Below are 18704 nucleotides of genomic sequence, written 5' to 3' on the forward strand. Positions count from 1 at the left end.
CAGTTTTACCCTGTGTTGGTTCCTCGCTATCGAAAAATAAGTTTGCCCCTTCGATGACTTTTTTTGAATTTATGTGAATGCTAAGGGGTCGTGTAATACAAGCTAAACTAAAACAGAGGCATAATAAAACCTAGGTATGTTATACCTCTTACACGATTTTTTTAATTCATGCGAATGCTAAGGTGTCGAGTAATACAAGCCAAACTAAAAAAGAGGCAAAATAAAACATATTCATGTTACCGCCTACTTTTGGGATTTTTGAGAAATATTTGAAAAATGCGCTTGTGGTGCATTAACGCTGTAAGGTCCGTGATTAAAGCATTATGCTGAATAGTGTCTTAAAAAGGAAATATTGAAAATATATTCATATTGAATTAATATATTTTGAAATATGAATGTGTTGATTATAACTGTTCAAATACGGGAAATCTAGAAGTATATTTACCCATGTTTTCTATTGAGTTATTTTTTAATTCTTCGTAGAGGTTTTGACGTATTTTCCAATTTAGTTAATTTAATCAATTTTATTTACAGATATCATTAAACGTCTTGGCCAATATTACGACTGGTACAGAGGAACAAATCGAAGCAGTTGTAGCTGCAGATCTTCTTAAATATTTTCCAACATTGTTAGTCCATGGAAAAAAAAAATTATAAAGGTAATTACAAATTATTAATACTCTATTAAAATTTTTTAAGACGTGTATGGTTTTGTAAGCTTTAGCCCATTTTTAACGTAGTAAAGTAGCTGAATTCTTCAAAGCACGACCGAAGCAGTGGTATAACATAATCAAGGAAATCTTTGGTAAAACAGTTGAAAATGATAACTTTAATCTTGATTTCCCCCCGAAACTACAACTAATTCATGAAATAAAAACCTTACCCCTATTGTACACCCTCCCTGCTCTCTCATGTAATATTCCCTGCCCCCCAGCAAGAGACCAGGATATCACTGTAGTACAGCCTGTTGACGAGGTGAAAATACGTAAACTAAAGAGAACTATAATATTGCCCCCTCGACATACTAATTGATTTAGTAACGGCATTTCCTGATGAGTTGTCAAAATCTTTACCAAATATTTTTAATACAATATCTAAAAGTGGTTCATTTCCTAAGTGCTGAAAAAAAAGGATACATTCACCCAAACAGAAGAAAGGTATTAGATTGGATTCTTATGGAGTCTGACCAATTACCTTAACACTAATATTCTCTAAACTTTATATGAGCTTCGAACGAGATTGGCGTAAAAGACGATCCTTGGTTCTTATTGATGAACAATAATTCGGGAACATGAAAAGTGTAGAAACGACACATTACTCGGTCAATCTCCTCAGTACTGCTTATAAATTACTTGACGAGCCAGATACCTAGCTCAATCTCCTTCAAAGGCTTTTGATCTGGCTAGTCTAATTAGTTGATAAATTGCTGAATGACTTTAATATACTGCATTTTCTAGTCAATATTATTGTATATTTTTTGTCAAATAGGATTCAAGTTCTCAAGTAAAAAAAAAGGTTTATTCTGAATCACTCCTTATTTCTTGCGGAGTTCTTCAGGGTACGTTTCTTGATCCTTTACTATTTTTGGTAATGGTTAACAAACTTGCTAATGAATCAGTCGATTGATGGAAGTGTGGATGACATGTCATGGCTCAAAAAATGCTGAAGAAATATTAACAGCAGCTCAATGGAAATTCTCGAAGACGTTGCTAGTGAAGCAGCCCTGTCAAAAATGAAAGTGAATTCCATAAATCTTATATTATGACCTTTAATTTTCTTAAATTAAAGCCATCATTTATAACCCCAATACCTATTGAAATCATTACAACAAAAACTAAACTCTTAGGGGTCACACTGACTATCAATTTTAAATGGGAGACCCACATTTGCTCTATTGTTAAACAGGCTAATACATCTCTATTTCTGCTTAAGCTATTTGCTTACTTTTCATGCCCAAAAGAACATATCCTCAGCGTTTACATATCTTGTATCCGTCCACAGCTTGAGTATGCTTGACTGGTGTGGCATTTTGGATAGTGGATGTGTCGATAGGCTAGAGATTAACCAGAAGAGAGCCCCGAGAATCATTTGTCGTCAGGGCAAAGTGCCTTACATTTTCCGTTCAAACAATTCTGCCTCACTACCTTGACAGCCCAACGTGTTACTCTTTGTACCAATTTCGGAAATAATCTCAACCTAACTACGCTTTAATGGATACTCCCAGCCTCTTATTGCCTCCAATGCCCCGTTTATCCCGACCAAAGCAAACAAAAAATCCTTGTTTTAAATCCTATTAATGCAAGAACTGAGTGATATAGAAAGAGCTCTGTGGCAAGTACTCATTTTTATTTATGTTATTCATTCTACTCATTTTATTTGACAGACCAGTTTGGTTCATCGGTGTTGGCAATGTTTTAATATTGCACTTATGCGCTTAAGTTTTTTTTTTTTTTTTTTTTTTTTTTGTATGCAACATCGGTTAGTTGACTAAAGGCAACAATTTCAGTAATTTTTGTTGTTGTGAGAATTGGCTTGATAATAAAGTAATTTTCTATTCAAACCTTGTTTTGCCAAATCAAGAACTAATTTTTTTTCCACATTATTGTTCGCCCTCTCCAACAGTTTCACACGTAAGGCTACGATATTTTTCATGTTATATACTTTATTGCCCTTACAATACAAAATGCCTACTGGTCAGTTTTACCCTGTGTTGGCCCCTCGCTAGTTCACCCCAATTTAGGCTGCTTATCGAAGAATAAGTTTGCTCCGTCCACGACTTTTTATTTTAATTTATGTGAATGCTAAGGGGTCGTGTAATGCAAGCTACACTAAAAAAGAGGCATAATAAAACCTAGGTTTGTTTTACCCCTTACACGATTTTTTTAATTCATAGGAATGCTAAGGTCTCGAGCAATACAAGCCAAACTAAAAAAGAGGCAAAGTAAAACAGTCATGTTATTGCCTACTTTAGGGATTTTTGAGAAATATTTGAAAAATACGCCTGTGGTGCATTAACGCTGTAAGGTCCGTGATTAAAGCATTATGCTGAATAGTGTCTTAAAAAGGAAATATTGAAAAATATATTCATATTGAATTAATATATTTTGAAATATGAATGTGTTGATTATAACTGTTCAAATACGGGAAATCTAGAAGTATATTTACCCATGTTTTCTATTGAGTTATTTTTTAATTCTTCGTATAAGTTTTGACGTATTTTCTAATTTAGTTAATCTAATCAATTTTATTTACAGAAAGCATTAAACGTCTTGACCAATGTCACGGCTTCTACTGAAAAACAAATCGAAGCAGTTGTAGCTGCAGATCTTCTTAAATATTTTCTAACATTGTTAGTCCATGGAAAAAAAAAAATTATTAAGGTAATTACAAATTATTAAAACTCTTAAAAATTTTTAAGATGTATATGGTTTTGTAAGCTTCAGCCCATTTTTAACGTAGTAAAGTAACTGAACTCTTCAAAGCACGACCGAAGCAGTGGTATAACATAATCAAGGAAATCTTTGGTAAAACAGTTGAAAATGATAACTTTAATCTTGATTTTCCCCCTGAAACTACAGCTAATTCGTTAAATAAACACCTTGCCCCTATTGTACAAACTCCTTGCTCTCTCATGTAATATTCCCTACCCCCCCCCCCCCCGCACCAGACCAGGATATCCCTTTAGTACATTCTGTTGACGTTGAGGCGAAAATACATAAACTAAAGAGAATTTGAATATCCCCTCTTGACATTCCAATCGATTTAGCAAAGGCATTTCCTGATGATTTGTCAAAACCTTTGCCAAATATTTTTAATACAATATCTAGAAGTGGTTCATTTCCTAAGTGCTTGAAAAAAAGGTTACATTATACCCAAACAGAAGAAAGGTATTAAATTGGATTTTTATGGAGTCTGACCAATTACCTTAACACTAATATTCTCTAAACTTTATATGAGCTTCGAAGGAGATTGGCTTAAAAGATAACATGTGGATAATATGTCATGGCTCAAGAAATGCTGAAGAAATATTAACAGCAGCTCAATGGAAATTCTCGAAGACGTTGCTAGTGAAGCAGCCTTGTCAAAAACGAAAGTGAATTCCCGTAAATCTTATATTATGACATTTAGTTTTCTTAAATTAAAGCCATCATTTGTGACCCCAATACCTATTGAAATCATTACAACAGAAACTAAACTCTTAGGGGTCACACTGACTAGCGATTTTAATGGGAGGCCCACATTTGCTCTATTGTTAAACAGGCTATCACATCTGTATCTGTCCTCAAGTTATTTGTTTACTTTTCAGGCCCAAAAGCACATATCCTCAGCCTTTGTATATCTTTATCCCTCCACAACTTGAGCATGCTTGCCCAGTGTGTCATTTTGGTCTTAAAGTGGATCAGTCCGATAGGCTGTAAATTAACCCTAGACTGTATAGACTATTTACTAGACTGTAAATGTAAATTTACAGCATTAATGTTAATTAATTGATAATGTTAATTAATGTTAAATAATGTTAATTAATGTTAACAGCATTAAGGTTAATTTACAGGGTAAATTAACCCTGAGAAATATTTACGGTCAGGGCAAAGTGTCTTACATTTTCCTCGTCAAACAATTCTGCTTTCCTACTTTGGCAACCCGACGTGTTACTCTTTGTACCAATTTTGGAAATAATCCGCTTCTTAATTCGCCCTTTCAATGTATACTCCTATCTTCTTATTGCCCTCCAAAGCCTCTTTTATCCCGACCAAAAAACTAAAAATCCTGGTTTTAAATCCAATTAATGCAGGAATTGGGCGTTATTGAAAGAGCTTCGTGCCAGCCTTCGTTGAAATCATAATTAAGTTTAAATTATAATGTTTCATATTAATGTCTCATGTGTATTTTTAAAGTCAGTTTTTTTTTCGTTTTTATTTGACAGGCCAGTTCTATTCATCGCTGTATGTTTTTATGATGTACTTATCTTTTTACTAATGCCCTCATTTTTATTCATTTTACTTAGATTACGTACTTTTTTCTTATGAACTTGTATTTTTGTACTTAAGTACTCATTTTTATTCATGTCATTCATTGTACTCATTTTATTTGACTGGCCAGTTGGTTCATCGCTGCAGGCAATGTTTTAATATTGCACTTATGTGCTTCAATTTCTTTTTTGTATGAAATGTAGGCTAGCTGACTAAAGGCAACGAGTTTGGTAGTTTTTTTTTATGTTGTGAGAGTTCGCTTGATAATAAAGTACTATTCTATTCAAAACTTTTTTTTGCCAGATTGACACCGAATTTTGTCTCCACATTATTGTTCGCCCTCTCCAACAGTTTTAAACATAAAGGCTACAATATTTTTCATGCTATATACCTTGTTACCCTTGCAATACAAATTGCCTACTAGTCAGTTTTAGTTCTTTTCTACTAGTCAGTATTGGTTCTTTTCTAGTTCACCCCACTTTAGGTTGCTTATTGGAAAATAAGTTTGCCCCTTGCGTGATTTTTCTGAATTCATGCGAATGCTCTCGTATAATACAAGCTAAACTAAAAATGAAGCAAAATAAAACCAAGATATGTTGCCACCAACTTTAGAAATTTATGATAAATATGCGAAAAAGACTTTAGTTTTGTATTAACATCGTAAGGTGTGGGATTGAAGCGTTATGCTAAATAGTATCTTAAGAAGGAAATGTTAAAAAATATATTTATATTGAATCCATACAGTTTGAAATATGAATCCTTTGATTGAAATTGTACAATTGAGAGAAATGTGGAACTATATCTTCAAACCCATGTTTTCTATTTAGCTATTTTTATTTTTTCGTACAAGTTTTGACTTGTTTTCTAATTTAGTTTATGTAATCATTGTATTTTACAGGAGGCCTTATGTATCTTGTATAATGTGATTGTTGGTTCAGAGAATCAAGTTGAAACTCTAATAGATGAGAAGCTCTTCAAGTATTTTCCCTCACTATTGGAAAAGGTATGCATACAATTTCATTTAAAACTACTTGTAATCAACGGTTTATTTATTTATGTTGTTTCAACCTTTCTCACCTAACACAACCAAGGACACAGAAATCCGATCAAAATTAGCCACCTGTTGGCTGTTCTCTCCATTATTTTTGTAATGTGTACAATTCCTGCAGCAATATTCTTTTGGCAACGAAAAATTTGCAGTTATATAAATATAATCGCTGTTATTGATTGTTCTGTTGACGAGATGTATTTTTTATCACATTCACAAATATCACTTTGCTGTTTGGTCCAAGGAATAAGAATAATTCGACCATTGTCTAAATTTTCACTGGACTGTCAGGCCATAAATAGAAGCAGTTTCTGCAAAAACGACAATTTGAGCTGAAACTCTGGGATTCTGGTCTGCTCGTGCATTCGCTTCGTTGTATCATCTGAAATGACTATAACCGGGAACGACATTATACTAAATGTAATGCTATAATGTGGTAGATTAAGCTATTGTCTAGGTCACATTATTTTCTTGGAAGTCTAAAGCACGAAAAAGTAATTTTCAAACTTGGGTCATATCTTGGGAGGAGGCGGTTTTTTATTTTGTGGAACATCTTGGAGGTTCGGTCACACAGAAAGACGCTAAGGTTTATAAATAAAAGCGGGAACATGTCACACGTTGATGCTTTTGGAATTTCTGGAATGATACTTGAATCGAATGATATTTCTAAGTAATACTTAAACCAACTATTGACGTTTTTTGCAATTTTCTTCCATTGAAATACAAAAAAGACCTTTTCAATGAAAATTGTAAAAAGTAACTGTCAAAATAAAGGGTGAGGATCAAGGAGGAGCAACTGATTATATCCAATGACGCCCCTGACCAGTGGCCACTACAAAGGTGTGGTTCAGATGTGATATCACAAAAGGCCTTAAAAAAATTGATCAAGTGAGATGACAGTCGTTCCATTCTGTGCTCATTTTGTTACATTAAAAGAAGGCCTAGTATCTCTTATGGAACTCAGGTTTCAATTTTACTTACAGAAATTCGGTCGATGAGATTTTAATGCTAGATTTAACTAAATTCTGAGAAAATCATATTTTGGGGGGAGGGGGAAGGGGACTAGTTTGAAACAAATCTAGATTTTCAGGAGTTAGTGTATAGAAAAATAGGAGAAACTAAGATAAACAATCTTTTGTACACAGCTATGAGCTATTTCCTTTTTGCTTCAAACATTACAGTAGACACATTAGGGGATTAGGATTTTGGTCTGATGATAGCATAATTAATGGTTCCATGTCCATGATCAAAATCATTTTTGCTGTCCTCTATTTCATCTACTAATTGTAGTTAACTTTTTTTTAAGATGACTGTTTCCAAAACAGAAAAATCCTGATTTTTCTCTGTTTATACTAAAAAAAAAAAAAAAAAAAAAAAAATTATTTGTGTCAAATTAAGAAGACTAAAGGACCCAAAAAAGTGTAGAAGAAGGCGGCTCTTCAAATGTACACTCCAGAAAGTTACAAACCTTCTCCCAGTATTGTATATCATTTGATAACACTGAACACCATCGTGGGAGGATCTTTTGTATGAAGACAGCTGCGGCAGGGTGTAAGATACAGATATATGGACAACGGCTTCTGCAAATGGCTGCCTCAATTTATCTCGGAGGCCCCATAGTGATCTTGTTGCAGCTGAACTTGCTAGATATCTTGGAATTTTTGCGCCGATTAAAGCATATTTTACCATTATCAATTGTTTTTGTTACTGTACCATACTATTGTTGCTTTTTATGTTTTTTATGGTTATGTTCTTTGATATAGTAATTTCTATGCAAATTTTGAAAGAGTGCAGATTCTTCAAAATAAAACAGTGCGTCTTCTTGGTAATTATGTAGAAAATATGATTGATGCCGAGTCTTTTTTTAAGAAATTATGAGTGCTTAATGTTGGTCAGATTCGCAATTATCAAGCTGCAGTTTTTGCTTATCGACGTTGGAATGATCTATGTTCTACAGTTTTAGTGATATTTTTTCTTTGTTAAATTTTTTCTTTGGTATTATTTGTTAGCTGAAAGAGTGTTGGTGTTCTTTTTTTATTTTTGTAAAGGATTTTTGTTATTGATTGAGAATTAGAGGAATCGCAGCCGTCCATCGTCAGGCTTTTTGAGTCTTCTCCGGACAAAATCTTGACTTAAATTTGGTTCATAGACCAATCTTTCTCCTGTCAGTATTCAGCAAGATTTTTGAAAAGGCTATGTTTTCTGTCCTGTGGTGGCGCAGTGGGTCTGACCTTAGCTTGGTAATACGGAACCCAGAGATCGAATCATGCTGCAGGAATGCACTGCAGGGCCGACGCAGGGACCTTAGTAGTCGAGAAGCGTCGTTAATCCGATACAATACAAAAGCTTCCTTGAACAAAACCTTCATAATTTTCAATTTGGGTTTCGTACCAGCCTCTCAACTGAGCAGGTGTGTGCTTCACTCCTTAGTTTCATTCACTCAGCCATAGACTCTGGTTTAATCCACCTGCTCTTTTTTTGGACGTAAAGAAGGCCTTTGACGCCATACAACATAACATTCTTCAAATAAAACCTGGCCATATTTGGATACTAGGAATCGCTCATTCTTGGCTCCATTCATATCTGTCGAATAGAAAGATTTTGATTGGCGACGAACCTTTAAATGTCTTTAACGTTGAAAATGGAGTCACCAAGTGGTCTATTCCCGACCCAATGCTTTTTTTTATTTATATCAATAATCTTTTTTTATGCAATAAAAATTTGTATTCTAAAGTTTGGTTGCAGTTTGTGTCACCCCGCCCGTGTGGGTGAACCCAGGTTCCAGTTGAACTCTGATGACAGCCTAGTTGCCTTCGCTGATAACGGTACGTTAGCTACGGTCGGATTTTATGAGGTTTCCCTGGAGAAAAATCTTCTTTCTCTATTTGAGAGAACTCTTTCATGGTTTAATGTGAACTATTTTGCTTATCTGATATTTTTGCTATTTTGTATATTTTGCTTATTGTTTTGTACTATCTGAACCCTTTTATAGTTACTTGTAAAGCTATTGTCCCAGACCAGAACCAAATGGGCGTAACTTAAGTATGTAAATGTGGAAATTAGTGTTTTAAAAATTGTTATTTCATTTTATATTCTTTTAGGGTGTAATTAAAATTCAGGTAGAGGCGGCAAAGATTGTAACTGCTTTGGCTAGAAAAAACCGTGAACATCAAACAGCTGCTTTAATAGAGGCAGGTGTAGTTATGCCTTTCTGTCGATTATTAAATGTGAAGAATAGTAAAGTAATTCAGCTTGTCCTTGATGGCATTAATAGCCTGTTGAACTCAACACCTCCCGGACGAAAAAGAAATTTTGTTTGTACACAGATAGACAAGTGTGGAGGTAAGACTATGTATATAGCTTCGAAAATTCTTGCCACTACGAATACTACTGCTATAACTAACTACTCACCGAAGCACCAAGCTGCCCGAGGCCGACACAGCTACGCATGCTTCTACTCCATCCCAATCTACTCAAAGCCTCCCTCTTTGCAGCCTCTCAGAAAGTTTTCTTTTCCCTTAAATCTTTCTCATAAAACATAAGATAGAATTGAAAGGAAATAGTAGCTGTATGGGGGGGGGGGGGGGGTAATAAAGAGTGAAATACTGTAGATATTTGGATACAGGTGGTGTGTAGGTATCAGATGGCTTGGTGTTGCGATCGTTGAGTTGAAGAAATAGTTTTAGTGTATATTTTAGGAAACCCACCTTTGGCAAAAGATCATAATCCGTTTTATTTGACCTTTTCAGCTTTTCGGCAGTTACTTATTTTACTTATAATGGATACACCTATAGCCTGCTAATAGTGAGCTTTGATCCCAGGTGTCAGTTTTGCAATTTGGTCTTATCATAAAAATAAATAATTTTTAATGATTGTCAAAATTTTAAATACTTTTATCAATGATCTTTTCAATAATGAAAATTTTATATTTACCCTTTGGAAAAATACTATGATATAGTAATAATTATGTATATATATATATATATATATATATATATATATATATATATATATATATATATATATATATATATATATATATATATATATATATATATATATATATATATATATATATACTAGCTGTTGGGGTGGCGCTTCGCGCCACCCCAACACCTAGTTGGTGGGGGCGCTTCGCGCCCCCCCCAAGCCCCCCCGCGCGCGTAAGTCGTTACGCGCCATAATAGTTACGCGCCATTGTAGTTGTGTCCCTATGTCCCACCTGTGAATATAGAAATATATATATATATATGGTTTTAACTACGTAAAACTTGCGAATATACAACATTCTTTGCTGTCCCATTGTCTTTGCATATAAATAGATTGTCAGGTTATCCCCCTGTTTCCCCCGGTGTCCCCGTTGTAGTTGTGTCCCTGTGTCCCGGTCGTCATTTATATTCCCTGTGTCCCGGGTCCCGGTCATCATTTGTATCCCGGTGTCCCGGTCTGTATATACATTCGTTTTTTAGTTTTGTTTTTCTCCTTTATTTTTTTCCTTTTTTTTTCTTTTTTAGCTTATTTAGATTTTTAGATTTTTTAGTTTTTTTTATTAGTTTTTTAGTTTTTATTTCTTTTTAGTTTTTTTGTCCCGGTCGTCATTTATATCCCCCTGTTTCCCCCAGTGTCCCCGTTGTAGTTGTGTCCCTGTGTCCCGGTCGTTATTTATTTTTTAGTTTTTTACCTTTTTTTAGTTTTTTTAGTTTTTTAGCTTTTTTATTTTTTTTATTAGTTTTTAGTTTTTTTGTAGTTTTTGCCTTTTTTTTAGTTTTTTTAGTTTTTTAGCTTTTTTATTAGTTTTTAGTTTTTTTTGTAGTTTTTGCCTTTTTTTAGTTTTTTTAGTTTTTTAGCTTTTTTATTTTTTTTATTAGTTTTTAGTTTTTTTTTGTAGTTTTTGCCTTTTTTTAGTTTTTTCAGTTTTGACGTCACCTGATCCAGTTTTTTCAGGTGACGTCACCTGATCCACGATCCACAGATCCACAGACAACTTATTTTTATATATATAGATAGTTTTTTTTTTTTACTTATGTCCTGGTCGTCATTTATACTCCCTGTGTCCCGGTGCTTTGTTTGATTGCTAATCGAACATTCCTTTTGTCCTGGTCGCTTTCTCTTTGAGTGTCGTCATTTATTAGTTTTTTCCTTTTTTTTTTTAGTTTTTTATTGGTTTTTACCTTTATTTTAGCTTATTTTCAGTTTTTTTCCTTTTTTTTAGTTTTTTTTTATTTTTTATTTTTTTTAGTTTTTTACCTTTTTTTAGTTTTTTTAGTTTTTTAGCTTTTTTACTTTTTTATTAGTTTTTAGTTTTTTTTTGTAGTTTTTGCCTTTTTTTAGTTTTTTCAGTTTTTTTTTTTAGTTTTTTATTGGTTTTTACCTTTATAGTTTTTTTAGTTTTTTAGCTTTTTTATTTTTTTTATTAGTTTTTAGTTTTTTTGTAGTTTTTGCCTTTTTTTAGTTTTTTCAGTTTTGACGTCACCTAATCCAGTTTTTTCAGGTGACGTCACCTGACACATCCATCCACACATCCACAGACAGACAACTTATTTTATATATATAGAAGATATATATATCTTCTATATATATAAAAATAAGTTGTCTGTCTGTCTGTGGATGGATCAGGTGACGTCACCTGAAAAAACTGGATCAGGTGACGTCAAAACTGAAAAAACTAAAAAAAGGCAAAAACTACAAAAAAAAACTAAAAACTAATAAAAAAAATAAAAAAGCTAAAAAACTAAAAAAACTAAAAAAAAAGGCAAAAACTACAAAAAAAAACTAAAAACTAATAAAAAAGCTAAAAAACTAAAAAAAGGCAAAAACTACAAAAAAAACTAAAAACTAATAAAAAAAATAAAAAAGCTAAAAAACTAAAAAAAACTAAAAAAACTAAAAAAAGGTAAAAAACTAAAAAAACTAAAAAAAAGGAAAAAACTGAAAAATAAGCTAAAATAAAGGTAAAAACCAATAAAAAACTAAAAAAAAAACTGAAAAAACTAAAAAAAGGCAAAAAACTACAAAAAAAAAACTAAAAACTAATAAAAAAAGTAAAAAAGCTAAAAAACTAAAAAACTAAAAAAAGGTAAAAAACTAAAAAAAATAAAAAATAAAAAAAACTAAAAAAAAGGAAAAAACTGAAAAATAAGCTAAAATAAAGGTAAAAACCAATAAAAAACTAAAAAGAAAAAAAGGGAAAAACTAAAAAAAAATTTCATCTAAAAAACTAAAAAAGGTAAAAACTAAAAGAACTAAAAAAGAAAAAAATAAATGACGACACTCAAAGAGAAAGCGACCAGGACAAAAGGAATGTTCGATTAACAATCAAAAAACTAACAAAACTAAAAAGAAGGTAAAAACTGCAAAAAAATTAAAAAGCTAAAAAACTAAAAAAAAAGGCAAAAACTACAAAAAAAAACTAAAAACTAATAAAAAAAATAAAAAAGCTAAAAAACTAAAAAAAGGTAAAAAACTAAAAAAACTAAAAAAAACTAAAAAAAAGGAAAAAACTGAAAAATAAAAAACTACAAAAAAAAACCAAAAACTAATAAAAAAAGTAAAAAAAGCTAAAAAACTAAAAAAACTAAAAAAAACTAAAAAAAGGTAAAAAACTAAAAAAAATAAAAAATAAAAAAAAACTAAAAAAAAGGAAAAAAACTGAAAAATAAGCTAAAATAAAGGTAAAAACCAATAAAAAACTAAAAAGAAAAAAAGGAAAAAACTAAAAAAAAATTTCATCTAAAAAACTAAAAAAGGTAAAAACTAAAAGAACTAAAAAAGAAAAAAATAAATGACGACACTCAAAGAGAAAGCGACCAGGACAAAAGGAATGTTCGATTAGCAATCAACAAAGCACCGGGACACAGGGAGTATAAATGACGACCAGGACATAAGTAAAAAAAAAAAACTAACAAAACTAAAAAGAAGGTAAAAACTACAAAAAAACTAAAAAGAAAAAAAAACTAAAAACTAATAAAAAAACTAAAAAATCTAAAAATCTAAATAAACTAAAAAAGAAAAAAAAAGGAAAAAAATAAAGGAGAAAAACAAAACTAAAAAACGAATGTATATACAGACTGGGACACCGGGATACAAATGACGACCGGGACACAGGGAATATAAATGACGACCGGGACACAGGGACACAACTACAACGGGGACACCGGGGGAAACAGGGGGATATAAATGACGACCGGGACACCGGGACAGGGAATGGTCGATTAGCAATCACCATCAACAAAGCTCAAGGGCAATCATTAGAATCATGAGGTATAGATCTGAATACAGATTGTTTTCCCATGGACCATTATATGTTGCATGTTCAAGAGTCGGTAAACCTGACAATCTATTTATATGCAAAGACAATGGGACAGCAAAGAATGTTGTATATTCGCAAGTTTTACGTAGTTAAAACCATATATATATATATATATATATATATATATATAAATATATATATATATATATATATATATATATATATATATATATATATATATATATATATATATATATATATATATATATATATCTATATTCACAGGTGGGACATAGGGACACAACTACAATGGCGCGTAACGACTTACGCGCGCGGGGGGGCTTGGGGAGGGCGCGAAGCGCCCCCACCAACTAGGTGTTGGGGTGGCGCGAAGCGCCACCCCAACAGCTAGTCTATATATATAAAAATAAGTTGTCTGTCTGTCTGTGGATCAGGTGACGTCATGTTTCTGTGTTGACTGACGTCATGAAATTAGGAATATAAATGACGACCGGGACACAGGGACACAACTACAACGGGGACGCCGGGGGCACAGGCGGGATATATAAATGACGACCGGGACACAGGGATTGTTCGAATAGAAATTACAGACCGGGACACCGGGACACAAATGACGACCGGGACACAGGGACACAACTACAACGGGGACGCCGGGGGCACAGGCGGGATATATAAATGACGACCGGGACACAGGGATTGTTCGAATAGAAATTACAGACCGGGACACAAATGACGACCGGGACACCGGGACACAGGGAATATAAATGACGACCGGGACATTCAAAGAGAAATTACAAACTGGGACACCGGGACACAAATGACGACCGGGACACAGGGAATATAAATGACGACCGGGATACAGGGACACATCATTAGAATAATGAGGTATAGATCTGAATACGGATTGTTTTTCCCATGGACAATTATATGTTGCATGTTCAAGAGTCAGTAAACCTAACAATCTATTTATATGCACAGACAATGGGACAGCGAAGAATGTTGTATATTCGCATGTTTTACGTAGTTAAAAACATATATTTATATCTATCTCTATTCACAGGTGGGACACAGGGACACAACTACAATGGCGCGTAACTAATATGGCGCGTAACGACTTACGCGCGCGGGGGGGCTTGGGGGGGCGCGAAGCGCCCCACCAACTAGGTGTTGGGGTGGCGCGAAGCGCCACCCCAACAGCTAGTATATATATATATATATATATATATATATATATATATATATATATATATATATATGTATATATATATATATATATATATATATATATATATATATATATATATATATATATATATATATATATATATATATGTATATATATATATATATATATATATATATATATATATATATATATATATATATATATATATATATAATACATATAAAAATCGCTTGAGGCTCTGGATCAATGTTTGAAAGATTTGCGAGGGAATTCGAAACCCTTTGGCAGCACATTAATATTGCTTGCGGGAGATGTCAGGCAAACATTACCTATAATACCTAGATAAACCCCTGCAGACGAAATGAATGCTTGCCTGAAAAATTCTAATTTATGGGCACACGTAAAAACATTAAAATTAACTACAAATATGCGTGTCCGTTTGCAAAACGATGACTCTGGTCAAACATTTTCAGATCAATTGCTGGCAATTGGAAACGGAATGCTCCCAGTAGACTCAATTTCAGGACGTATACAACTACCTGCTGAATTCTGTAATTTAGTGACGTCCAAAAATGAATTGATGGAAAAAGTATTTCCGAATATTCTAAACAATTATAAAAATAATAAATGGCTAAGTGAAAGAGCGATACTTGCACCCAAATATATAGACGTCCACGAAATCAACAATATTCTTTTGACCAAGCTTCGAGACCAGGCAGTCCTTTACAAGTCAGTCGACACAGTTTTGGAACCAAATGAGGCGGTTAATTATCCATCTGAATTTTTAAATTCCGTGGATCTTTCAGGGTTTCCACCACACGTGCTACAGCTAAAAATAGGCGTACCAATAATGCTGTTAAGAAATATCAACCCACCAAAGCTTTGCAATGGCACGCGACTTGCCATAAAAAAAAACAATGGAAAACGTAATAGAGGCCACAATCTTGACAGGGCCTTTTGAGGGTGAGGCTGTTCTAGTTCCTCGCATTCCCGTGATTCCAACGGGTCCGCCTTTTCAATTTAAAAGATTGCAATTCCCAATTCGATTAGCATTTGCAATCACCATCAACAAAGCTCAAGGTCAGTCATTAGAAAAATGAGGTATAGATCTTAATACTGATTGTTTTTCCCGTGGACAATTGTACGTTGCATGTTCGAGGGTCGGTAAACCTGACAATCTATGTATATGCAGCGACAATTGGACAGCGAAGAATGTTGTATATTCGCAAGTTTTACGCAGTTAATTTGTATTGTATCTATCTATCTATCTATCTATATAAAAACGAGTTGTGTGTATGCATGTTTGTTTGTTTGTGAAAAGAGCGTTTGTATATGACGTCATTATAAGTACATAAGGCATTGTATATGCACAGACAATGGGAAAGCCAAGAATGTTGTATATTCGCAAGTTTTACGTAGTTCAAAACACGTATATAAATCTATCTATATTCATAGGTGATACACAGGAACACAACAAAAATGGTGCGTAACTAATATTGCGCGTAACGACTTACGCGCGCGGGGGAGCTTGGGGGGGGGGGGAAGCGCCCCCACCAACTAGGTGTTGGGGTATATCTTTATATATAAAAATAAGTTGTCTGTGGATGTGTCTGTTAGGTGATGTCATGTTTGTGTGTTGACTGACGTCATGAAGTTAGTTGTCGTCATTTTTGTTATGACGGTGACGTCATTAAAGATATTTAAGACATGCGTTCACGTAGAAATCTATTAATGCTTAACTTTAAAATGACTGATGAACTTACAATGGCAACAGCCGAGGAAGATGCTTAAAGAGTCTATGCCAAAAAACTTGCTGCTGATAGAGAAAGTCAGAAAAGAAAGCGTGCCGAGGAATCAAAAGAACAGCAAGGAAACAGGCTTGAGGCTGATAGAGAAAGAAAGAACAGAAAGCGTGCCGAGGAACTACCAGAGCAACGCGAAAGCAGATTTGCTGCTAAAAGAGAAAGTGAAAAAAGAAGGCGTGCCGAGGAACTACCAGAGCACCATGAAGCCAGACTTGCTGCTAAAAGAGAAAGTGAAAAAAGAAGGCGTGCCGAGGAATCACAAGAACAGCAAGAAATCAGGCTTGCTGCTGATAGAGAAAGTAAGAAAAGAAAGCGTGCCGAGGAATCAGCAACCTGAAAGTTATCGCCTGGCATTCAGGTACAGCCCAGTCGATGATTATAGCTTGAGTAGATATTTTCAAATTTGGACAATGTCTAAAATTTGTCCCTATTGCAAGGCCTTGAAATTCAATGGTGAAACAATGAGAATGTGTTGCGCCTCAGGAAAAGTTAAACTTCCTCTATTGGCTGCACCACCAGAGCCATTGAAGACTTTCCTTACTAGAACTACGTCAGAATCTAAGCGTTTTTTGTCACAAATCAGAAAATACTACTCATGTTTCCAAATGACGTCGTTTGGAGCCCAAATCGAAAATCCAGATCAATTTATGTCTACTTTCAAAGTAAAAGGGCAAATTTATCATAGAACAGGGTCCCTTCTACCATTCTCAGGCGAGAATCATAAATTTTTACAATTATACTTCATCAGTGATAGAAATTCTGAATTGAATGCACGTTGCGAAATTTCTCCCAACGTTGAAAGGACAATCGTTTCCCAATTGCAACATCTTTTCCACGAAAATAATAATTTAGTGCGTCTGTTCAAAACAGCCATCGATTTGATGCCTACTGATACGCATAAAATTGTTATTTCCGCTGACAAAACGCCTCCTGGCCAACATGTGCGTAGATACAATGCTCCAACTATCGACGGAGTGGCAATCGTTATGGTCGGTGATCAGTTTTTACCTCGAGATATTATTCTTCATAAGCGAAACGCTCAGTTGTTAAGAATTGCTGAAACTCGTCGATGCTACGATGCCCTACAATATCCTATCATTTTTTGGGATGGAGCCGACGGCTATTACTTTAATATTAAATTGATGAATCCTGCCAGTAACAAAGAAATGAATAAGAAATGGCGTGCAATGCATTATTATTCCTATAGACTAATGATTCGGTAGGATGAAGAAAATTATATTTTAAAATGCCGTGAATTGTTTCACCAATTCGTCGTTGATATGTATGCTAAAATTGAATCAGAACGTTTGCTAATCGTACAATATCAGGCTGGAAGATACATAAGCAGTAATGAAGCTGTTTGGCGAATTCTTTCATTTCCGATACATGAACGTAGTCCAGCTGTTGTTCACTTAGCGGTACATTTACAGAATGGTCAATGTGTTTATTTGAAATCGACGGAAACCAACGTGCAACAAAGAGCCCTGAATCCACCAGATACAAAGTTAACCACTTTCTTTTCGCTTTGCAAAAATGATTCTTTTGCAAAAAAACTGCTATATACTGAAGTGCCTTCGTATTACACGTGGAATACTAAGAAATAAAGTATTTGAACGTCGAAAACAGGGTAAGTCAGTTGACGGCCAACCTACCATCTTCAAAGATACCACGATAGGAAGACTACACCGTTCACCCCAATCAACATGAATGCTTCTTTCTACGCCTGCTTTTGGTGAATGTACCCGGTCCGACATCCTTTCAGTTTTTGAGAACTGTAAACGGTACTATACATGACACTTGCCGTAGTGCATGCCAAGCTCTGAAATTATTGGAGAATGACCAACACTGGGATAACTGCATCAATAACGCGTGCGAAACGTCAACCCCAAGTCAAATTCGTGCATTGTTTGGCATCATTTTAACAACTTGCTCTCCATCAGCTCCTACAGAGTTATGGGAAAAATATAAGTCAAAAATGTCCGAAGATATACTCCATCGAAAACAGTTAGAGACGTCAGATATGACTTTTGATTTTACATCAGAAATTTATAACTACACTTTAGTTATTATAGAAGATTTGTGCGTACGTATGGCAAACAAACCTCTTCAGGATTTGGGAATGCCTTCACCTAACCGTATCGCTGCTGTTTCGACATGTGTAGAATTGGATCGTGAACAAAGTTACAGTACGAGTGATCTATTGTCGTATGTACAAAATAACATTTCCAAGTTAACGTTGGAACAAAAAGACATTTATGATACGATAATGCATTGTGTCGATAATAACGTTGGAGAAATTTTCTTTTTGGATGCGCCAGGAGGTACTGGTAAAACGTTTGTGATAAAACTGATTCTGGCATCAATTTGATCAAAAAATGATATAGCGTTGGCAATTGCGTCGTCCGGAATAGCCGCAACATTGCTG

General features: G+C 34.1%; 1 protein-coding gene across 1 annotated transcript in view; it reads left to right on the top strand.

The window, feature by feature from the left end:
- LOC136029732 (uncharacterized) overlaps nucleotides 1-9594 on the top strand; it is a 32408-nt gene extending 22814 nt beyond the window's left edge. Inside the window, exons 4-8 of the mRNA XM_065708236.1 lie at nucleotides 535-629; nucleotides 1933-2104; nucleotides 3255-3380; nucleotides 5869-5973; nucleotides 9120-9594. Coding sequence (XP_065564308.1) covers nucleotides 535-629; nucleotides 1933-2104; nucleotides 3255-3380; nucleotides 5869-5973; nucleotides 9120-9560 — 939 coding nt within the window. The 3' untranslated portion in view covers nucleotides 9561-9594. The remainder of the gene's footprint in view (nucleotides 1-534; nucleotides 630-1932; nucleotides 2105-3254; nucleotides 3381-5868; nucleotides 5974-9119) is intronic.
- The last annotated feature ends 9110 nt before the right edge of the window (nucleotides 9595-18704 follow it).

This window comes from Artemia franciscana, chromosome 7 (assembly GCF_032884065.1).
Source record: "Artemia franciscana chromosome 7, ASM3288406v1, whole genome shotgun sequence".
Taxonomy (NCBI): domain Eukaryota; kingdom Metazoa; phylum Arthropoda; class Branchiopoda; order Anostraca; family Artemiidae; genus Artemia; species Artemia franciscana.